This window comes from Oncorhynchus gorbuscha, linkage group LG06 (genome assembly GCF_021184085.1).
Source record: "Oncorhynchus gorbuscha isolate QuinsamMale2020 ecotype Even-year linkage group LG06, OgorEven_v1.0, whole genome shotgun sequence".
In the NCBI taxonomy this organism is placed as follows: domain Eukaryota; kingdom Metazoa; phylum Chordata; class Actinopteri; order Salmoniformes; family Salmonidae; genus Oncorhynchus; species Oncorhynchus gorbuscha.
In genome coordinates this window covers 16,656,713-16,680,883 of record NC_060178.1, presented here as the reverse complement: position 1 = coordinate 16,680,883, position 24,171 = coordinate 16,656,713, and the positions used below count along the sequence as shown (strand labels likewise).

Below are 24,171 nucleotides of genomic sequence, written 5' to 3'. Positions count from 1 at the left end.
TCTGTGTACAACCTCCATGTACAACCTCTGTGTACATCCTCTGTGTACCACCTCCATGTACAACCTCTGTCTACAACCTCTGTGTACAACCTCCATGTACAACCTCTGTGTACATCCTCTGTGTACAACCTCCATGTACAACCTCTGTGGATTGCGTCCTACCTGACAGGTCGCTCCTACCAGGTGGCGTGGCGAGAATCTGTCTCCTCACCACGCGCTCTCACCACTGGTGTCCCCCAGGGCTCTGTTCTTGGCCCTCTCCTATTCTCGCTATACACCAAGTCACTTGGCTCTGTCATAACCTCACATGGTCTCTCTTATCATTGCTATGCAGAAGACACACAATTAATCTTCTCCTATCCCCCTTCTGATGACCAGGTGGCGAATCGCATCTCTGCATGTCTGGCAGACATATCAGTGTGGATGACGGATCACCACCTCAAGCTGAACCTCGGCAAGACGGAGCTGCTCTTCCTCCCGGGGAAGGACTGCCCGTTCCATGATCTCGCCATCACGGTTGACAACTCCATTGTGTCCTCCTCCCAGAGCGCCAAGAACCTTGGCGTGATCCTGGACAACACCCTGTCGTTCTCAACCAACATCAAGGCGGTGGCCCGTTCCTGTAGGTTCATGCTCTACAACATCCGCAGAGTACGACCCTGCCTCACACAGGAAGCGGCGCAGGTCCTAATCCAGGCACTTGTCATCTCCCGTCTGGATTACTGCAACTCGCTGTTGGCTGGGCTCCCTGCCTGTGCCATTAAACCCCTTCAACTCATCCAGAACGCCGCAGCCCGTCTGGTGTTCAACCTTCCCAAGTTCTCTCACGTCACCCCGCTCCTCCGTTCTCTCCACTGGCTTCCAGTTGAAGCTCGCATCCGCTACAAGACCATGGTGCTTGCCTACGGAGCCGTGAGGGGAACGGCACCTCAGTACCTCCAGGCTCTGATCAGGCCCTACACCCAAACAAGGGCACTGCGTTCATCCACCTCTGGCCTGCTCGCCTCCCTACCACTGAGGAAGTACAGCTCCCGCTCAGCCCAGTCAAAACTGTTCGCTGCCCTGGCCCCCCAATGGTGGAACAAACTCCCTCACGACGCCAGGACAGCGGAGTCAATCACCACCTTCCGGAGACACCTGAAACCCCACCTCTTTAAGGAATACCTAGGATAGGATAAGTAATCCCTCTCACCCCACCCCCCTAAGTTTTAGATGCACTATTGTTAAGTGACTGTCCCACTGGATGTCATAAGGTGAATGCACCAATTTGTAAGTCGCTCTGGATAAGAGCGTCTGCTAAATGACTTAAATGTAAATGTAAATGTAAATGTACATCCTCTGTGTACAACCTCCATGTACAACCTCTGTGTACATCCTCTGTGTACAACCTCCATGTACAACCTCTGTGTACATCCTCTGTGTACATCCTCTGTGTACATCCTCCTTGTACAACTTCTGTCTACAACCTCCATGTACAACCTCTGTGTACAACCTCCATGTACAACCTCTGTGTACATCCTCTGTGTACAACCTCCATGTACAACCTCTGTGTACATCCTCCTTGTACAACGTAAAACACCAAATAATGCATGCAGAACAGAATTATGCCGATACCCACTAATTATCAAAATCCAGAAAAGAGCAGTAACATTTTTCTACTGCCTAAAAGGAAACGATTTCCAAATATTCCATAACAAAGCCATCACCTTCAGAGAGATTAACCTGGAGAAGAGTCCCCTAAGCAAGCTGGGCCTGGACAGAAACACAATTAGACCCAACCAAATCATGAGAAAACAAAAAGATACACTTTAATTTAACTAGGTAAGTCAGTTAAGAACAAATTCTTATTTATCAATGACGCCACCCTATTGGATTCCCAATCACAGCCAGATGTGATACAGCCTGGATTCAAAGCATGGACTGTAGTGACGCCTCTTGCACTGAGATGCAGTACCTTAGACCGCTGCGCCAATTATGAGCCCTAATTACTTGACACGTTGAAAGAATTAACAAAAAAACAGCAAATTATAATGCTATTTGGCCCTAAACAAAGAGTACACAGTGGCAGAATACCTGACCACTGTGACTGACCAAAAATTAAGGAATGCTTTGACTATGTACAGTCTCAGTGAGAATAGCCTTGCTATTGAGAATGGCCGCAGTAGGTAGACCTGGCTCTCAAGAGAAGACAGGCTAGGTGCAGACTGCCCACAAAATGAGGTGGAAAGTTAGCTGCACTTCCTAACCTCTTGCCCAATGTATGACCATATTAGAGACAAATATTTCAGTCAGATTACACAGACCCACAAATAATTAGACAAGAAACCCAATTTCGATAAACTCCCATAACTATTGGGTGAAATACCACAGTGTGCCATCACAGCAGCAGGATTTGTGACCTATTGCCACAAGAAAAGGGCAACCAGTGAAGAACAAACACCATTGTAAATACAACCCATATTTGTGTTTATTTATTTTCCCTTAAAACATTATATGACATTTGACATGACTTTATTCTTTGGAACTTTTGTGGGTGTTATGTTTCCTGCTAAATGACTTAAATGTAAATGTAAATGTTGTTTATTTCACTTTTGCTTATTATCTATTTCACTTAGTTTGGCATGTTTCCCATGCTAATAAAGACCCTTACATTGAAATTGAGAAAGGGAGAGAAGAGGGAAGGAGAGGAGAGTGAGGGGTGTTAGAGAGGAGTGGCGCGGGGCAGGGGAGGTCCAAGATAGAAAATATGATATGAATGCAGTCACTGACACTACTTGTGGATCAACATAAACTCAGCAAACTAAGAAATGTCCTCTCACTGTCAACTGCGTTTATTTTCAGCAAGCTTAACATGTGTAAATATTTGTATGAACATAACAAGATTCAACAACTGAGCCATAAACTGAAAAAGTTCCACAGACATGTGACTAACATAAATGGAATAATGTGTCTGAACAAAGGGGAGTCAAAATCAAAAGTAACAGTCAGTATCTGGTGTGGCCACCAGCTGCATAAAGTACTGCAGTCCATCTCCTCCTCATGGACTGCACCAGATTTGCCCATTATTGCTGTGAGATGTTACCCCACTCTTCCACCAAGGCACCTGCAAGATCCAGGACATTTCTGAGGGGAATGGCCCTAGCCCTCACCTTCCGATCCAACAGGTCCCAGACGTGCTCAATGAGATTGAGATCCAGGCTCTTCGCTGGCCATGGCAGAACACTGACATTCCTGTCTTGCAGGAAATCACGCACAGAACGAGGAGTATGGCTGGTGGCATTGTCATCCTGGAGGGTCATGTCAAGATGAGCCTGCAGGAAGGGTACCACATGAGGTAGGAGGATGTCTTCCCTGTCATGCACAGCGTTGAGATTGCCTGCAATGACAACAAGCTCAGTCCGATGATGCTGTAACACACCACCCCAGACCATGATGTACCCTCCACACTCTTCAGTGAAGAGCACTTTTTTCCAGTCCTGTATGGTCCAGCAACAGTGGGTTTGTGTCCATAGGCGACATTGTTGCCAGTGATGGCTGGTGAGGACCTGCCTTTACAACAGGCCTACAAGTACTCAGTCCAGCCTCTCTCAGCCTATTGCAGACAGTCTGAGCACTGATGGAGGGATTGTGTGTTCCTGGTATAACTCGGGCAGTTGTTGTTGCCATCCTGTACCTGTCCCGCTGGTGTGATGTTCGGATGTACCGATCCTGTGCAGGTGTTGTTCAGGTCTGCCACTGCGAGGACTGTAGCGCTGCCACTGTCTCCCTGTAGCGCTGTCTTAGGCGTCTCACAGTACGGACATTGCAATTTATTGCCCTGGCCACATCTGCCTTCCTCATAACTCCTTGCATCATGCCTAAGGCACGTTCACACAGATGAATTGGGACCCTGGGCATCTTTCTTTTGGTGTTATTCAGAGTCAGTAGAAAGGCCTCTTTGGTGTCCTAAGTTTTCATAACTGTGACCTTAATTGCCTACTGTCTGTAAGCTGTTAGTGTCTTAACGATCATTCCACAGGTGCATGTTCAATAATTGTTTATGGTTCATTGAACAAGCATAGAAACTGTGTTTAAACCATTTACAATGAAGATCTGTGAAGTTATTTGGATTTTTACAAATTATATTTGAAAGACAGGGTCCTGAAAAAGGGACATTTTCCCCCCCTGAGTTCACATGATAGTATCCTGTTTAGTATGGTGATAAAATTACAATTTGGCCGGTGTCCAGGGGGTAGGGACCACTGGTCTATGGGGAAGTCCAATTCTGCACTGTTGGTCTAAAAGACATGTCTGGCTGATTATGGGATGCTTATGCCATTGTTCTAAAATCCAGGAACAATACAGTGTAATGAACACGATGGGCGACAGAGAGCTGGTTTCAAGCGCAGGGCGCAGCAGGTGTTTATTGTAACGGGCCACAGGAGGAGGCAGGTAGCTGGGTCCAGGGGTAAGCAGGTCATACACAGAGGGTCCAAAAAGCCAACAGTACAGGCAGGGAAAAGGCTAGTAATGTCATCCGAAATAGAAAGCAATAAATTTATAACAGGAAATCCGATAGGCTAAAGTACAGGTAGGGAATAGGCGTCGTTAGTGAGGCAGGCAAAAACGATCATACACGGGGGGTGCAAATTAGGGGGAAACCCAGAGCTCCAGATAGCAGTGTGTCACAAAACAAACAATACATCACAATGATGGGGTGCAAAAACTGAACTAAATAGTGTGTGATAATGACATACAGGTGTGTGAACAGGTGAATAGAATTCAGGGGATTAGGATCTGGAGCGTGAGCTGCGTTCAGGGGATCTATGTGTTTGAGAGTGGGAGTTGGAAGCAGACGTTACATTCAGCACTTAAAATATACAAGAACTGTGTTTATTCAAGCAAATACCCCGCTTTCAAAAATAAAGTGATTCTATTTTATTTTGACTAAACCGAATTTATTTTCTGACGCGCAACATGCTATCCCAGCATAATTCGCATGAATTAGCCACTGTTCATGCCCACTTTTTAATTACACATTTTCACTAATCGTTGTTGAGTTTTACTATTTGTAATTGACGTTGCGCTTCACTCTCATTTAGGGCAGTGTCGATCACACTCACCGGATGAACTTGAGAATCTGAACTGGAAACGATTTCTCCATTTCTAAATGATCGTTCACTCTCGCAACCAAAGACTGCAAACAACACTTATAGTGTGTGTAGTTGTTTATATTACGCTATTAATTTAGTATTAGAGGATAAATATTATCACACGTTTATGTGAAGGTATGAGAAGGAGATATTGTCGTTCAATCGAGATAGTTGTGAGCTAGCCAACTTTCGACTTCATCAGTTGTGCAATAACGGTTGTTGTTACAATCTAATCACCGTCGGGATTTTTTTAACATGGCTGAACTAAGTGTCAAGAGATTAAAGACCAGCCTGCCTATCTGTAAAATTCACAGACCATTTGTCGGGAGCAGGGTGAAACAGAACCTCCCTGCGGTCGTTGAGGAGAGTTTGTGCGGAGTATCTACAATGCTTATGGAGATTGCTTACAGACTTGATGCACTGGTAAGGGCGACCTAACCATCCAGCAATAGGCTATAAGTGCAAGTTACTTGTTTACAAAATGTTATATGGGAAAATTGGATGTTTATAAATAAAAGCTATTTGAAATTGCATGGCTTTTTTAAAATAAAATAATTTATGGCCTGAATCACTGAAAGGTTTTCAACCCTCTGTCATGTATTTAAGCAATAAGGCACGAGGAGGTGTGGTCTACATTATGAACTATGTTAGGTGGTTCGAGCCCTGAATGCTGATTGTCTGACAGCATACCACGGGAATGACAAAACATGCATTTTTACTGCTCTAATTACGTTGGTAACCAGTTTATAATAGCAGTAAGGCACCTCGGGGGTTTGTGATATATGGCCAATATACCACTTCGTGTCGCGTCGTGCGTGCCTGAGAACAGCCCTTAACCGTGGTATATTGGCCATATACCACATCTCCTCGGACCTTATTGCTTAATTATAAGCTAAGTGGTTCGAGCCCTGAATGCGTGCCTTTTTGCTTAATTTAGAGCTCATCGTGACTGTCATTCCACAACATTGCATAACTAATGTGTACAAGCAATGAATCTTGCAAGTCTTCATCTTATCGTTTATTTCCATTTCCATACTTAGTCATATTTGCACAGGTCTTTGATTAGTTGATTAAATGTACCAAGTTGCTTAAAGTTAGTCACAATATGAATTAAGCTGTATGCCATCCAATACAGCAATATATGTCAATAACCCACTTGTAAATCATTCTCACTGGAGTTACTCTATATGATTCACTCATCCAGGCCAATATATTTGAGCAGGATGATATTGCCTTGCCAAGGGTGGCAGCGTTCTTCCATGAGCACTCTGAGCAAGAACAGGCGCAGGCTGAGGCCATGCTGGACTACCTGTCAGACAGAGGGGGACAGTACTGTAATAAAGACATACAGGTACACTGTAAGACTTTAATGTCATTTCAACAGTAAAACACTATAGAATGCACAGTAAAATACCTTAAATGTGTTTTACAGCATTAATGCTGTAGATTGTACTACATTATGGGTCAAATGCTGAAAAATACTGTTATTAACTGTAATTGTAATTGCAATCCTGTAGAAATTACTCTAACTTACTGTATTTCTTTACAGTAGTCCCTGAACACTGCTGTAGTTGAAGGTGCCAAACTGTCTGTGGTGTGTGAAAGAGAGAGAAAGAGAGCTGTATCTCATATTTGAAATCAAGACTGTTCTCAGGGCAGGTCTACCGGTTTTACTTTTCTTAGCAGTTACTTTTAGCAGTTACTTTTCTTCGCAGGTTACGTGAATTAACGCAGCATGTTATGATAATTAGGTGAAGGTTAGGAAAGCTAAAATGCTAACAATGTCCTGACTCGAACCTATCTACAACCAGGCCTGCCCTGAGAACAGACTTGATTTCCAATAATGCGATGTTCTGCGCCAAAGGGTCTGTAAGGGAAGACTCATGAGAAAATGATCTTTCTGTTCTACTCGAGCTATTTTGTATTTTCGTTGAAAAGTAGCCTAAATATTTTTGAGCAGCTGCTAGGTATGTACTAATTCCATATACAGTTGTGGCCATTTGAGAATGACACAAATATTAATTTTCACAAAGTCTTCTGCCTCAGTTTGTATGATGGCAATTTCCATATACTCCAGAATGTTATGAAGAGTGATCAGATGAATTGCACATAATTGTCCCTCTTTGCCATGCAAATGAACTGAATTCCAAAAAACATTTCCACTGCATTTCAGCCCTGCCACAAAAGGACCAGCTGACATCATGTCAGTGATTCCCTCGTTAACACAGGTGTGAGTGTTGACGAGGACAAGGCTGGAGATCACTCTGTCATGCTGATTGAGTTTGAATAACAGACTGGAAGCTTCAAAAGGAGGGTGGTGCTTGGAATCATTGTTCGTCCTCTGTCAACCATTGTTAACTGCAAGGAAACACGTGCCGTCATCATTGCTTTGCATAAAAGGGCTTTACAGGCAAGGATATTGCCACCAGTAAGATTGCACCTAAATCAACCATTTATTGGATCATCAAGAACTTCAAGGAGAGCGGTTCAATTGTTTTGAAGAAGGCTTCAGGGCGCCCAAGAAAGTCCAGCAAGCTCCAGGACCGTCTCCTAAAGTTGATTCAGCTGCGGGATCGGGACACCACCAGTACAGAGCTTGCTCAGGTAGGTGTGAGTGCATCTGCACGCACAGTGAGGCAAAGACTTTTGGAAGATGGCCTAGTATCAAAATGGGCAGCAAAGAAGCTACTTCACTCCAGGAAAAATATCAGGGACAGACTGATATTCTGCAAAGGTACAGGGATTGGACTGCTGAGGACTGGGGTAAAGTCATTTTCTCTGATGAATCCCCTTTCTGATTGTTTGGGGCATCTGGAAAAAAGCTTGTCCGGAGAAGACAAGGTGAGCGCTACCATCAGTCCTGTGTCATGCCAACAGTAAAGCATCCTGAGACCATTCATGTGTGGGGTTGCTTCTCCGCCAAGGGAGTGGGCTCACTCACAATTTTGCCTATGAACACAGCCATGAATAAAGAATGGTACCAACACATCTTCCAAGAGCAACTTCTCCCAACCATCCAGGAACAGTTTGGTGACGAACAATGCCTTTTCCAGCATGATGGAGCACCTTGCCATAAGGCAAAAGTGATAACTAAGTGGCTCGGGGAACAAAACATCAATATTTTGGGTCCATGGCCAGGAAACTCCCCAGACCTTAATCCCATTGAGAACTTGTGGTCAATCCTCAAGAGGCGGGTGGACAAACAAAAACCCACAAATTCTGACAAACTCCAAGCATTGATTATGCAAGAATGGGCTGCCATCAGTCAGAATGTGGCCCAGAAGTTAATTGACAGCATGCCAGGGCAGATTGCAGAAGTCTTGAAAAAGAAGGGTCAACACTGCAAATATGGACTCTTTGCATCAACTTCATGTAATTGTCAATAAAAGCCTTTGACACTTATGAAATGTGTGTACTTATACTTCACTATTCCATAGTAACATCTGACAAAAATATCTAAAGACACTGAGGCAGCAAACTTTGTGGAAATTAATATTTCTGTCATTCTCAAAACTTTTGGCCAAGACTGTACTATATACTTCTATATACCTGCAGGTTTTCTTAATTAACTACGCTACTAACTATCTCGCTAACGTTAGCTTGTTTGGATTGTGTTAGCTAACAGTATATCCAAGTTGACATGTCGGTCTGTTGCGTTGATCTTTCTTGCTGGTAAAATCATTTGTGATATTGTAGCTATAGAGCAAATCATTTTAGTATTAACAACGTGCAGAAATCCATATGTTTGTTTCTTTGGATAGGCTACTTAACCCGTGGGTGCATGACATGGTGCTAACGCTATGGTATTATTAGTGGCAAAATGGTCATAGGCTTCACCAGACAAAAATACAGTTTGTCTAGGGAGGGAGCGAGAGTTTAGCTATGTCGAATACACCTTTAGTTTGTCAACAGCCACGGACTGACATTTTGCCTTGGGATGTATAGTTTTTGGGTGATTCTGCAGTTGGAATGAGTAGAATGGAACTCTCAGATGAAAGGGGAATGGTGCTTGCTAACGTTAGCTATAGCTAGGAGATGGCGAACTCCATTGGACACCTTTCTCTAAATATCTCTGGTTAATGTTAGCTCTATTCAGTCTCAGGGTGCATGTGATTTAGCAGAAGTGTAGTGGAATATTCCCCCTATGCTTTTGTTATCCTTATTAGTCCATTTAAATGAATAAATTCAGCAACAACAGGCACAGACTGATATTTTACCCTGCAGGATATTAAAGTTATTTTTCATTTTCGTTTTCTTCAAATTGTGTGGTTAGCTTGCTAACATTATTCAGGGCGATGGTAGTGGCATTTTCCGCTTGAGTTGAATTTTCCTTGTGCTTCTGCTAATCTTTCAGAAGTGATCCTATCCAACCATTAATTAGGCAACGTTAAATGAATGATATCTGAAACATCAGGCACAGACTGATATTTTATTTAGCCTTGTAGTGTATAATTATTTTGTTTAGATTGTGTGGTTGGCATGAGTTGCATAGTAACGTATAGCTTGATAGCTCTTGGTGTGTGAATGCCATTTGGTGGCTGGGGGTATTGTAATTTTCATATTGCAGGATGGCTCGTAGCTGGAAGTAGCTTTATTGGGAATGTGCAGGTGTAAATCCTGCAATTTCTGTTTCCTAAATATTAAAGCATTCATTACTCATCAAAAAAACAAACATAGAAATGTTGTGAACTACAGTTTTTGCTTGTGGAATAGACTGCCCTTGCACTGAAGCATCAGTACTTGTTACACTACCCCGACCTCATCCTGCAATTTTGGGCGACACAAACGAATGAGGACACTAAGGTTTGAGAGCAAGCACTCCTACTTCAAGGAGTGTGCCAGAAAACTTGTCTGAGAGCCACTCCAGGATTACTTATGCAGTGGCCAATTGTTTCCACATAGCATTGAAGTTGTTGGTGTCATGAATTCATTTGAGGAGCAATTATATAACAACACCAGTCAGGGAGCCGGACAGTCAAAAGGGTTCACAAAGCAAAGCACTGCAGAGGTGTTTACAATTGTATACAAAGCAAAAACATACACTAAAGGCCTTGTTGTAATGGGAGAAAATGTTGACGGATACACATTTGGAAAGATCTCACTGATTCTGGTCACAGAATCACAGGTGCATTTAATTGTTGGGTGGTATCAGTTTGTGTCACTTTTATACCAGATTCTCTGATTAATTACAGTCGAAGTCGGAAGTTTACATAAACTTAGGTTGGAGTCATTAAAACTGTTTTTTCAACCACTCCACAAATTTCTTGTTAACAAACTATAGTTTTGCAAAGTCGTTTAGGGCATCTACTTTGTGCATCACAGTAGTAGTGGTGATAGTAATAGTAGTAGTGGTGATAGTAATAATAGTAGTGATAGTAGTAGTGGTTATAGTAGTAGTAGTGATAGTAATAGTAGTAGTAGTAATAGTAGGAGTAGTGGTGATAGTAGTAGTAGTAGTGGTGATAGTTAATGTAGTAGTAGCAGTGGTGATAGTAGTAGTAGTAGTAGTAGTAGTAGTAGTAGTAGTAGTAGTAGTAGTGGTGATAGTTGTAGTGGTTAAAGTTATAGTAGTGATAGTAATAGTAGTGATATTAGTAGTAGTGGTGATAGTAGTAGTAGTAGTGATAGTAATAGTTGTAGTGGTGATAGTTATAGTAGTAGTGGTGATAGTAGTAGTAGTAGTGATAGTAATAGCAGTGATAGTAATAGTAGTGGTGATAGTAATAGTGGTGATAGTGGTAGTAGTAGTAGTAATGATAGTAGTAGTAGTGGTGATAGTAGTAGTGATAGTAGTAGTAGTAGTAGTAGTAGTAGTGACAGTAATATTAGTAGCTATAGTAATAGTAGTAGATATAGTAATAGTAGTAGTGATAGTAGTAGTAGTGTTGATAGTGATAGTAATAGTAGTAGTGATAGTAATAGTAATAGTAGTAGTAGTGGTGATAGTAATAGTAGTAGTAGTAGCGATAGTAATAGTAGTAGTGATAGTAATAGTAATAGTAGTAGTAGTAGCGATAGTAATAGTAGTAGTGATAGTAATAGTAATAGTAGTAGTAGTGGTGATAGTAATAGTAGTAGTGATAGTAATAGTAATAGTAGTAGCGATAGTAATAGTAGTAGTGATAGTAGTAGTGATAGTAGTAGTAGTGTTGATAGTGATAGTAGTAGTAGTAGTGATAGTAATAGTAATAGTAGTAGCGATAGTAATAGTAGTAGTGATAGTAGTAGTAGTAGTGATAGTAATAGTAATAGTAGTAGTAGTGGTGATAGTAATAGTAGTAGTGATAGTAATAGTAATAGTAGTAGCGATAGTAATAGTAGTAGTGATAGTAGTAGTGATAGTAGTAGTAGTGTTGATAGTGATAGTAGTAGTAGTAGTGATAGTAATAGTAATAGTAGTAGCGATAGTAATAGTAGTAGTGATAGTAGTAGTGATAGTAGTAGTAGTGTTGATAGTGATAGTAGTAGTAGTAGTGATAGTAATAGTAATAGTAGTAGCGATAGTAATACATTTACATTTACATTTAAGTCATTTAGCAGACGCTCTTATCCAGAGCGACTTACAAATTGGTGCATTCACCTTATGACATCCAGTGGGACAGTCACTTAACAATAGTGCATCTAAAACTTAGGGGGGGTGGGGTGAGAGGGATTACTTAACCTATCCTAGGTATTCCTTAAAGAGGTGGGGTTTCAGGTGTCTCCGGAAGGTGGTGATTGACTCCGCTGTCCTGGCGTCGTGAGGGAGTTTGTTCCACCATTGGGGGGCCAGGGCAGCGAACAGTTTTGACTGGGCTGAGCGGGAGCTGTACTTCCTCAGTGGTAGGGAGGCGAGCAGGCCAGAGGTGGATGAACGCAGTGCCCTTGTTTGGGTGTAGGGCCTGATCAGAGCCTGGAGGTACTGAGGTGCCGTTCCCCTCCCAGCTCCGTAGGCAAGCACCATGGTCTTGTAGCGGATGCGAGCTTCAACTGGAAGCCAGTGGAGAGAACGGAGGAGCGGGGTGACGTGAGAGAACTTGGGAAGGTTGAACACCAGACGGGCTGCGGCATTCTGGATGAGTTGAAGGGGTTTAATGGCACAGGCAGGGAGCCCAGCCAACAGCGAGTTGCAGTAATCCAGACGGGAGATGACAAGTGCCTGGATTAGGACCTGCGCCGCTTCCTGTGTGAGGCAGGGTCGTACTCTGCGGATGTTGTAGAGCATGAACCTACAGGAACGGGCCACCGCCTTGATGTTAGTTGAGAACGACAGGGTGTTGTCCAGGATCACGCCAAGGTTCTTGGCGCTCTGGGAGGAGGACACAATGGAGTTGTCAACCGTGATGGCGAGATCATGGAACGGGCAGTCCTTCCCGGGAGGAAGAGCAGCTCCGTCTTGCCGAGGTTCAGCTTGAGGTGGTGATCCGTCATCCACACTGATATGTCTGCCAGACATGCAGAGATGCGATTCGCCACCTGGTCATCAGAAGGGGGAAAGGAGAAGATTAATTGTGTGTCGTCTGCATAGCAATGATAAGAGAGACCATGTGAGGTTATGACAGAGCCAAGTGACTTGGTGTATAGCGAGAATAGGAGAGGGCCAAGAACAGAGCCCTGGGGGACACCAGTGGTGAGAGCGCGTGGTGAGGAGACAGATTCTCGCCACGCCACCTGGTAGGAGCGACCTGTCAGGTAGGACGCAATCCAAGCGTGGGCCGCGCCGGAGATGCCCAACTCGGAGAGGGTGGAGAGGAGGATCTGATGGTTCACAGTATCGAAGGCAGCCGATAGATCTAGAAGGATGAGAGCAGAGGAGAGAGAGTTAGCTTTAGCAGTGCGGAGCGCCTCCGTGATACAGAGGAGAGCAGTCTCAGTTGAATGACTAGTCTTGAAACCTGACTGATTTGGATCAAGAAGGTCATTCAGAGAGAGATAGCGGGAGAGCTGGCCAAGGACGGCACGTTCAAGAGTTTTGGAGAGAAAAGAAAGAAGGGATACTGGTCTGTAATTGTTGACATCGGAGGGATCGAGTGTAGGTTTTTTCAGAAGGGGTGCAACTCTCGCTCTCTTGAAGACGGAAGGGACGTAGCCAACGGTCAGGGATGAGTTGATGAGCGAGGTGAGGTAAGGGAGAAGGTCTCCGGAAATGGTCTGGAGAAGAGAGGAGGGGATAGGGTCAAGCGGGCAGGTTGTTGGGCGGCCGGCCGTCACAAGACGCGAGATTTCATCTGGAGAGAGAGGGGAGAAAGAGGTCAGAGCACAGGGCAGGGCAGTGTGAGCAGAACCAGCGGTGTCGTTTGACTTAGCAAACGAGGATCGGATGTCGTCGACCTTCTTTTCAAAATGGTTGACGAAGTCATCTGCAGAGAGGGAGGAGGGGGAGGGGGCGGAGGATTCAGGAGGGAGGAGAAGGTGGCAAAGAGCTTCCTAGGGTTAGAGGCAGATGCTTGGAATTTAGCGTGGTAGAAAGTGGCTTTAGCAGCAGAGACAGAGGAGGAAAATGTAGAGAGGAGGGAGTGAAAGGATGCCAGGTCCGCAGGGAGGCGAGTTTTCCTCCATTTCCGCTCGGCTGCCCGGAGCCCTGTTCTGTGAGCTCGCAATGAGTCATCGAGCCACGGAGCGGGAGGGGAGGACCGAGCCGGCCTGGAGGATAGGGGACATAGAGAGTCAAGGGATGCAGAGAGGGAGGAGAGGAGGGTTGAGGAGACAGAATCAGGAGATAGGTGGGAGAAGGTTTGAGCGGAGGGAAGAGATGATAGGATGGAAGAGGAGAGAGTAGCGGGGGAGAGAGAGCGAAGGTTGGGACGGCGCGATACCATCCGAGTAGGGGCAGTGTGGGAGGTGTTATTAGTAGTGATAGTAGTAGTGATAGTAGTAGTAGTGTTGATAGTGATAGTAGTAGTAGTAGTGATAGTAATAGTAATAGTAGTAGCGATAGTAATAGTAGTAGTGATAGTAGTAGTGATAGTAGTAGTAGTGTTGATAGTGATAGTAGTAGTAGTAGTGATAGTAATAGTAATAGTAGTAGCGATAGTAATAGTAGTAGTGATAGTAGTAGTGATAGTAGTAGTAGTGTTGATAGTGATAGTAGTAGTAGTAGTGATAGTAATAGTAATAGTAGTAGTGATAGTAGTAGTGATAGTAGTAGTAGTGTTGATAGTGATAGTAGTAGTAGTAGTAGTAGTGGTGATAGTAGTAGTAGTGGTGATAGTAGTAGTAGTAGTGGTGAAAGTTATAGTAGTGATAGTAATAGTAGTGATAGTAGTAGTAGTGGTGATAGTAGTAGTAGTAGTGATGGTGATAGTTATAGTAGTAGTAGTGGTGATAGCTGTAGTGATAGTAGTAGTAGTTGTGATGGCAGTTGTAATAGTAGTAGTAGTGATAGTAATAGTAGTTGTAGTAGTGGTGATAGTTGTAGTGGTGATAGTTAGGGTTAGGGTTAGGGTTAGGGTTAGATGTGCCACTACAAAATAACAAGCCTGGCGAAGAATAACTTTAGGGTTGTAACTGTCAACATTTACAACCCTTACGTAAAGGACGAAGAGATGAGGGCGTTTCTGGGGAGATACATGGATAACGTCTCCTCAGCAAGGCACCTCAAAGACTCCCTTGGGTTTTGGAATGGGAGGAGAGGTTTCCAGGCCCTCCTCAGAGAGGACCCAAAGGGACATGGTGGCTACCTCCATCCTCCTGCTATGTTCTCCCTAGGGGCTGACAGGGGGACGTTGTATTATGCACGTCAGCCCCCATTTTGCAGACGCTGTATGGCCTACGGTCACACATTCGCCTCATGCAGTGCAAGAAAATGCAGATTTTGTGCATCTGAGGATCACGAGGCGAGGGATTGTGACAAGCCTAAGACGTGCCATGGGTGTGGCTCATCAGCACACCTGTGGAGGGGATGCCCGGCCCGTCAGAGGTCATATGCGTCTGTGGCTGGGGGGGGAGCAGGAGCGGGGGATGGGGGAAGAAGAGGAGGGGAAGGAAGCACGCCTCATGACCAGAGTTCAGGTCCAGAGGGGAAGGCCACAAGGAAGGAGGAGGAGCCAGAGGCGGCGGATGGAAGAGAGGAGGAAACGGAAGGCACGGGAGTAGGAGAACCAGAAAAAGCGGCGGAAGAATGCAACCGAGTGGAGGAGCATGAGAGAGAAGAAAGTGAGGGAGGAGTGGTGGAGAAGGAGACGGTGGAAGAGAAAGTGGACTAGGGGGAAAGTGCCATGGTGGAAGAGATGAGGGGTATGGTGGAGGAGTTGGCGGGGGGGGGGTGGTATCTCTTCACTGCCGCCATCACCAAAGAAGAGTATGAAGAGGAGGGGCGATTGGCCGACAGTGAGGGGGAAGGGATGGCCAAGAGAGTGATGGGGGTGGGAGAAACCTCTGGGTTGCTGCTGGTTTCCCCAGACCCTCAACTTCTGTTGGGTGGGGACACACATAACAAGACTCAGGACTGGGTACAGGAGGAGGTGGGGAGTTTTTTGTTTGGGGACTCAGCCTCCCCAATTTTTTTCCAAACCAGCTGCAACACTGGGAAGGGGGAGGACTGTGGGGGTAGACCCAGGGTGCAGGGCACCCCGGAGCCAAACACTATTCCTGCATCCTGGGATGGTGTGATGGAGGAAGAGGGGGGGATGTCGGGATTACGGATGGTGTTCTCACCGGTAGATATGGAGCAGGGGAGCATCGGGTGAGTCTCCTGTTTTATGTTTTTTTCTGTCTGGGTTTAGAATTTGAGTGTATTACATGTATTTTTTTTCATGGAGTCTAATTTTACTTTTGTTAGTTTAAATGTAAGGGGTTTAAGGGATTTTGTTAAGAGGAGGGCGGTTTTTAGTTATTTGGAGGGTGTGGGGTTTGATTTTTGTTTTTTACAGGAGGTTCACCTGAGGATGGGATGTTATTAGGTTTTGGGAGTCGGTTTTGGGGTGTTGGGGGTGCACTCATCGGGGTAGGGATTTTGTGTGGGCACAGGGAGGTAAAAGTGGAGGATTCTTTTGTGGTAATGCAGGGGACGGTTATAGGGGTGGATGTCACGATAAGCGATTGTAAATTTAGATTAGTGGTGGTGTATGGGCCACAGGTGGTGGCAGACAGGAGGGAGATGGTGGACTGTCTGACGCCCCTGTGTGTCACAAATAGGAAATTAGTGATAGGGGGGGGATTTTAATACAGATTTAGGAAGAGGGGGGGATAGCAGTGCGGGCGCCATTGCCAGGCTAATGGCTTGCCATGGTCTGGTAGATGGTGGTCTGCACACTACTCCGAAAATGGACGGTCCTATATGGCGTAACTCCAGGGGGGTTGAGAGGAGGCTCGACTATATTTTTGTACCCAGGTCTTTGGGTAAGTTGTCTGGGCGGCTGTTGCCTGTTTTCTTTTCGGATCACGACGGGGTGCTCCTGCAGGTGGGGTCGCCAGTCTGCCTCTTTGGTAGAGGGTACTGGAAGCTAGATCGGGATGTGCTGGAGGAGCAGGCTTTTGTTGACGGGTTTTATGGTTTCTTTTGGAGGCTTGAGGGCCTCCGGTCCATGTGCGAGGGGGTGTTAGAGTGGAATTAGTTAAGGTGAGAATTAGGGTTTTTATAATAGGTTATTGCAAGAGGAAAAAAAGAGAGGAGAGGAGGGAGGGAGGTGGATCGTATCCAGAGGTTAATTGAACTCGAATACGAGGCAGGAAACTTCGGCAGGTCGTTTGACTGGGAGAGATCCGCAACCCTAAAGGCGCATATCAGGGAGTTGCAGGAGCGGAAGGCTCGAGCTTTCCTTGAGCGAGCGCATAGTGGCTTTCTAGAACATAATGAGACTTGTTCTGCTATGTTCTTTAAGTTGGTTAGGGCAAGACAGAGTAGGAAGGTAATGCATGGTGTTAGGGAAGAAAATGGTAGTATAGTTAGAGAACCAGAGGATATGGTCAGGGTGACAACTGATCATTTCCAAGGTTTATTTAAGGAAAGGGAAATAGATGTAGAGCAGGGAAATGTGTTTTTATAACACTTGTCCAGGCGGTTGCCGGAGGACATTAGAGAAGTGATGGAGGCCCAGATCTCACTAGAAGAGGTTGAAAGCGCTCTTAGGAGGATGGGAAAAGGGAAGGTGCCTGGGATAGATGGGCTGCCGGCTGAGTTTTATCTCAAGTTTTGGGGTATACTTGGACCAGTTGTCCTCGAAGTCTTGAAGGCCATCCTTGAGACGGGGGTCCCGGGGGGATCAATGGCTGTTGGTGTGCTGTCACTTTTATATAAGAAGGGGGAAGTAACAGACCTTGGTAACTGGCGGCCGTTGACCATGCTGTGTGTAGATTACAAGCTACTTGCAAAGGTTTTAGCAGACCGGTTGCGCACAGCCCTTCCCTACGTCGTTCATGAGGATCAGACGTGCGGGGTAGAGGGCCGCTCTATTAGATGGAACCTACAGTTAATCAGGGACTCGGATTTCACCCGAGCGTCGGGAGCAGTTCTGAACCATGCAAAGTCTTCTGTCAAGTTTTACGGAAGATGGCGCGGTAGAACGGATGTGCCTGGGGGGTTATCTCTCTGTGAGGGGGCCCTGAGGATTCTCGGGGTCCATTTTGAGACCTCCGGCTCAGCGACGCTAAACTGGAACATGCGTATCGCAGTGGTACAGAGGAAGCTAGCAATGTGGAAAGCTAGGTATTTGTCTTTTATGGGCAAAGTCCTGGTCCTAAAGGTGGATGTGTTGCCGTCTCTTTTGTATTTGGCATATATCTACCCATTGCCGGCTTGTCTGAGGAGGCCTCTAGTGAAGCTTGTGTTTCAGTTAATGTGGAGTGGCAGGTGCGATTGGCTCACCAGGCCTCCAGTGCGCCTCGCCTGTTCAGCGCAGCCAGCGCTTTTCTCCTCTCCTGCGCTGTCGGAGTCTCCCGCCTGTTTAGCGCAGCCAGAGCCTTTCTCCTCTCCTGAGCTGCCGGAGTCTCCCGTCTGCCCAGCGCCGCCAGTGCTCCCAGTCTGCCCAGCGCCGCCAGTGCTCCCAGTCTGCCCAGCGCCGCCAGTGCTCCCAGTCTGCCCAGCGCCGCCAGTGCTCCCAGTCTGCCCAGCGCCACCAGTGCCGCCAGTCAGCCCAGCGCCGCCAGACAACCAGTCTCTTCCAGATCTGCCAGACAACCAGTCTCTTCCAGATCTGCCAGACAACCAGTCTCTTCCAGATCTGCCAGACAACCAGTCTCTTCCAGATCTACCCGACAACCAGTCTCTTCCAGATCTGCCCGACAACCAGTCTCTTCCAGATCTGCCAGCCAGCCAGGATTTACCGGAGCCTACTACCTGCCTGAGCTTCATCTCAGTACTGGGCTTCATCTCAGTACTGGGCTTCCTCTCAGTACTGGGCTTCCTCTCAGTACTGGGCTTCCCCTCAGTACCGGGCTTCCACTCAGTCCCGGGCTGCTTCTGTCCCGAGCTGCCCCTCTGTCCCGAGCTGCCCCTCTGTCCCGAGCTGCCCCACTGTCCCGAGCTGCCCCTCTGTCCCGAGCTGCCCCACTGTCCTGAGATGCCACTCTGTCCTGAGATGCCCCTCTGTCCTGAGATGCCCCTCTGTCCCGAGCTGCCCCTCTGTCCCGAGCTGCCCCTCTGTCACGAGCTGCTCCTCAGTTATGTGGGGATCTGGGTGAGGACTATTAGGCCATGGTCGGCGGAGAGGGTGGATTATCCCAGGACGCGAAGGGGAGGAACTAGGACATTAATGGAGTGGGGTCCACGTCCCGAGCCAGAACCGCCACCATGGACAGACGCCCACCCGGACCCTCCTATGCTCTTGAGGTGCGTCCGGGAGTCCGCACCTTAGGGGGGGGGGGGTTCTGTCACGCCTTGGTCATTGTATTTTGTGTTTTTGTTATATGTTTGGGTAGGCCAGGGTGTGACATGGTTTTATATGTTGTGTTTCATATTGGGGTTTGTATTATTTGGGATCGCGGCTGATTAGGGGTGTGGTATAGGCTTGACTGCCTGAGGCGATTCTCAATTAGAGTCAGGTGCTTATCGTTGTCTCTGATTGGGAACCGTATTTAGGCAGCCTGAGTTTCGCTTTGTATTTCGTGGGTGTTTGTTCCTGTCTCTGTGTTGTAGTCACCAGATAGGCTGTAATTAGTTTCACGTTCCGTTCTGTTGTTTTTGTATTTAGTTTCAGTTATTTCATGTACCGCGATTCTTTCATTAAAGTCATGAGTAACCTACACGCTGCATTTCGGTCCGACTCTCTTCTTTCAACAGACGAATGCCGTTACACTCAGCCCCTTTCTCTCTCGATCTCTCTCTCTCATTTCTCTCTCAAAGACAGGCAGGCAAGCAGTTCTTGTTATAGTTCTTTGTAAAAATATCTCCCTGTTCAACTTTTCTCCTTTTTTATTTTTTTTTTAATTTAGAGTTCATTTTTTTCTTACATAATCCTGTATTTTTAAGAATTACCTATTCTGATATCTTGGTTTGTGTATGGTGAAGTACATTATTGGCCAGTATTTGTCAATGTTCTTATCACTGTATCTCTCTCTCTCTCTTTCTCTCCCCTACTATCTGGAGTTGTAATGTTGCTCTTTTCAAATGTTGTTCTTTGTGGTTAAAGTGCAATTCATGTGAAATTCATGTTTTGAATTTGAATAAATATATATATTTGTACACATTGTTTTTCTTACAATATTATGTTTCATGGAGCTGTCTTCTAAAGACAGCCTGCAATGTTGCTTAGTACTGTAAAATAATTGTATATTACTGTAGGTATTTCCCTGTAAATTTACAGCATTATACTGGCACCACAGTTTCCAGTTTAATACTGTAATTTTGCTCTACAGCAGTGATGCTGTAATATAGTTTACATTATGAATTTCCTTACTGTAAAACATATTACAGCATCCCTGCTGTAAATTGACCGCATGGATGCTGTAATATGTAACATACTGTATTACAGCATCCTTGCTGTAAATTTAAACAAGAATACTGTAATAATTTTTACAGAAAGGAAAATGGTACTGTAAACGATATTACAGCATCACTGCTGTAAAGCAAAATTACAGTATTAAACTGGCAACTGCGGTGTAGAGCTGCCCGCTTATAGAAATATAATGAACCACCACCCTTTATGGCATAGTTGACCTGAATGGGGATGCCTGTTCTACTCATTCTAATTCTGTGTTCCCACTGCCAGGGGGGAGGGGATGGGTTCCTCCTAACTTTAGGCAGTGCAGTAGGGCATGGGTCATGCATGCATGCCTTTTTCCTTCTGGCTAAATAAATTGGCACACCAGCTTGGTTTCCATTCAATTGGCCACAGATTTTCATGCGGATATCCTAAAATCTGCATAAAAACAATAAGCGCATTTTCCCACCAGATGTGAGTTTCCATCAAACTGACTTGTGGCAGATAAAAGGCTGTGCGTGATGAAGTAGTGCACATAAATTACATTTGCGGTTAAGTTCCCATGTACGGAATAAAAACATAAGTTCGATGGTGGGAGTTCAATTTCAACTTTACCGATGGTTTTCACAACAAACTGTTGTGATTAATAGCAAACTTGCACAATCTGGTTTTGACACATGTTCTCAAGACAAGCTATCTCTCACTGATAGTGGACAGGGGGGTAGTTATATGATGAGAAATGAATAAGGGCAAGATCATTTTATTTGATAATTGGCAGTCAAGCACCGGTCACCAGCATTCAAATAATATCTTACCCTCAATATTTGGACTATTGGAAATATGCATGATCACAGTGCATTTACCCACCATGTGAAGTTCATCATAATGTTTTTAATCTGCCTATAAACGTCTCATGCTTTTCCACATCGTGGTGGTAGGCCCATATCGTGTGACTCCCAAGTTTACTTCATTTTATCGATATTTGTGCATAAAGGCATTTCCAACGTCACTTCTCGCATAATTCATTTTACAGACACATGAAATTGTACCAACATTTGCTGTTTCCATAAGCCCTGTCGTGACTTTTTCTTATGCATAAGGTAATTATTTTGCATTAAATGGTTGTGTGGAAATCTGGTTACTGTCTATGCTTGGTGCTGGGGATAAGGGGTTGTGAGTGGACAGAATAGGAACGTCTGAGGCCAAGGGGGTGGGGGGTTAAACCCTAACCCTGGAGCTTTTCCTGGGGCTCAGGCCTATTGCCTGTCAGGGTGTACATTTCCCCTGAGTTCCGGAAAATTGGGGAGATTAATGTGCAGGCGGAAGGACGAGGCATTAATTGTGTTTCCAGATGTACGGGGTGGCGTTGACACTTTAGTGCCGTGTCCTCTTTCTGCCTCCTCCAGTTTTACGAGTCATGTCAAATCGATCCCAAGTGGGACCGCTAAGGGGTCCATCATCAGCAATTTGGGACACCTTGTTATCCATTGATCTGTGAGGGCAAATGATGTGTCCTGAATAAGTCTATTCATCAGTTTTGATATTGTTACGATTTGTATTAAATTCTGCAACCAATTCTTCAACTTTGTTTGAAGTTTGGAAATAAGTTGTCTGAAAGGCTTTTCGTTGTTTTGTTTATAAAACAGATTGGATGGATTCATTTTCATAAAGATCATAGTTAAAGTAGGAGAGATATATTCAAGTGTTTTCAGATTTTAAGAAACTACAGTAGTATATTAATGAATTAAAGTAAAAAATATATAGTTATCCTTCAGTAAGGGGGACAATTAAGCGAGCTGTTCTGTTCTAACATCTACATTTTGATTATTAGCAAAAGGTTTCCCATATTCGGTCCTGGGGCCCCCCCTGGGTGCACGTTTTGGTTTTTGCCCTAGCACTACACAGCTGATTCAAATCACATACTCATCATCAAGCTTTAATTATTTGAATCGGCTGTGTAATGCTTGGGCAAAAAAACACAACGTGCACCCGGTGGGGCCCCAGGACCGACTATGGGAATCCCTGATTTAGCAGAGCGACTTACCGTCAGTGCATTCTAATGGCCGTCTCTGTGTGTGTGTGCTGTCATTCTCCCCCAGAGGCCAGGCTGTGAGGAGGTGTGTGCAGTGATCCCAGCCCTCAAGCTGATGCTGGGCCAGTGGAAGGAGGAGATGGCTGTGATGGTGGAGCTCAGCCAGCTGTCCAAGGAGCACAGCGACCCGCACTCCGCCAGCGTGGTCAAGAGCCGCTTCCTGGGGCCACTGGTGCCCCGCATCAAACTGCTGGGAGACCTCCTGACCAACGCCCGTAGAGTGGGCTGCACCATTGACCGCTCGGGGGGCTTTGGGGAGTACCTAATCAACCAGCTGCAAGAGGAGTTGACCAATGTCACCAGTGGATGAATCACTCACTCACTAGTGTGCGTTTCCATTAAAGAAGCCTACTTGGTGAGTTAGACTCACAAAACAAGCCTTTCCTGTCATGTCTGTGTTTTTTTGTCTGGGCACCTATATTGTGTTATTGCTAGTCAGTAAGACCAATGTATTGTAGAAGACACTCCAAAGTCCTCTTTGGAAATGATTTCTGAACTGAACAAACAAGGGGGGATGGCTTATTTACAACTAGTTTCATTCTAGAATGTAAGCTGAACCAAGCTATAGCACTTCTTCCAAATTCCTAAGCTTGAATATCTTCCCTATTTTGTAAATGTTTGGTTCAACATATTGATGGGGGTGTTGGGTTATGTTAGAGAGGGTGGAAGGTCTTGAATCTAGTATTTTAAGTTCTAGAAACTACCAAAAATGAATAATACATGTATGTACTTGATCTGGGCATTTAAAAGGGCACAGCCTCAGTGTATCATGTATGTATTCCGTAAGCAAAGTTGAGCCGTGATGTCTTAAAGGATGCTGTTGGATGCATTGAGAGGTAACAATGCGACAATTAAAGTTGATACTGTAATATCTGGTATTTGACAATCCTCACAGTATACTATGTTAAGTGGCTTATAATGTGAAGTATTTCTGTATTTACTATGTTACAAAGAGATTACTGATTCGTTGGAAATTCTGGGTTGATGATTAAGAGATATTGTTTGGGAATTGTCTCGTCCATACACTTTGTGTCCACAAAACATATTGCCTTTAAATATACTGTTGAAATATTCATTATCCCTCTTCATCACATACAGTACAAAGTTACAACAATGTCTTCCTTTTGAAATAAAGTCTTGAAAAAAAAACCTCTAAGCTCTCTTTGTTCTATATGGCTCATATAGTGTTTAATGTAATATAAGTGTTCGTAGTGACTTCAATTTCCTGACAGTCAAAGGATTCTTGATTGTTGCAGGAGTTTTGCATGGGATATCACTTGTTTAATCAACTCACTATCGCCATCTAGCGATCCTAACCCAGACCTAGATATTGTGTGTATGTACTGATATGTACTGTCGACTGTGTGACGTTTTAAATGTATGTATTTCACATGTTATGTACTATGTATTATGTCATGTTTCATGTGGAACCCAGGAAGAGTAGATGAGGCTTTTGCAGATGCTAATGGGGATCCCAATAAATACCAATAACAATACATTGAGGTTTTCAAGTAGCAGGCCTATCGTGGCCTATTTTTCTCCAGTAGGCCTGTCTATAAAAAATAAATAAAAATCCCTTCAAATCATAACAGCCATGAGAGCATTTCGTATTTAGAAAAGTATATTTATTTCAAACAAACAGGTCTGCCTGATTAATTATATAGCAGCCTGCACATTGGATAATGAATATATTCGAGGGCTATAAATTATAATAATAGGTTGTGCAAGACGACAATTAGTGATATCATTAGGCCAACTTCCATCTTCGAAACCAATTGTATAGGGACACTAGATAAACGTGTGAATAACATAATTAAAGATTAAGACAGGTTATGAGCTATTTGAATTTAAAAGAGCGTTCGAGACTTATTATTCCTTTGAATACAGTCATACTGATAATTTAAGAAGCTCATATTAATGAACAATGAATTACAATCAAATCACTTTCATAAATGTAATATACAGATTCAATTGTAATATGTTGGTGCATAGCTGTATTGTTATTATACTTCTATGTAGTCCTATTACTATAATATTATGCTTTTACTAAAGTTCCTTCTGGAAAAATAAAGTAATCCTATTCCATGTTATTATAGAGACAGTTACGAGA

At 44.6% G+C, this 24,171-nt stretch overlaps 1 protein-coding gene across 2 annotated transcripts; it reads left to right on the top strand.

Annotated features, from left to right (window-relative positions):
- The first annotated feature begins 5,095 nt into the window (after positions 1 to 5,095).
- LOC124037028 (ferritin, middle subunit-like) lies at positions 5,096 to 23,202 on the top strand. 2 transcript variants are annotated; one of them, XM_046351651.1, is made up of 3 exons: positions 5,096 to 5,555; positions 6,355 to 6,483; positions 22,069 to 23,202. In XM_046351651.1, exons 1-3 carry the CDS (start codon positions 5,388 to 5,390, stop codon positions 22,369 to 22,371), a joined length of 600 nt encoding a protein of 199 aa, XP_046207607.1. In that variant the 5' UTR covers positions 5,096 to 5,387; the 3' UTR covers positions 22,372 to 23,202. The 2 variants fall into 2 exon arrangements, with proteins under 2 accessions (XP_046207607.1, XP_046207606.1); XM_046351650.1 differs by having other exon boundaries at positions 6,337 to 6,483.
- Positions 23,203 to 24,171: the final 969 nt, after the last annotated feature.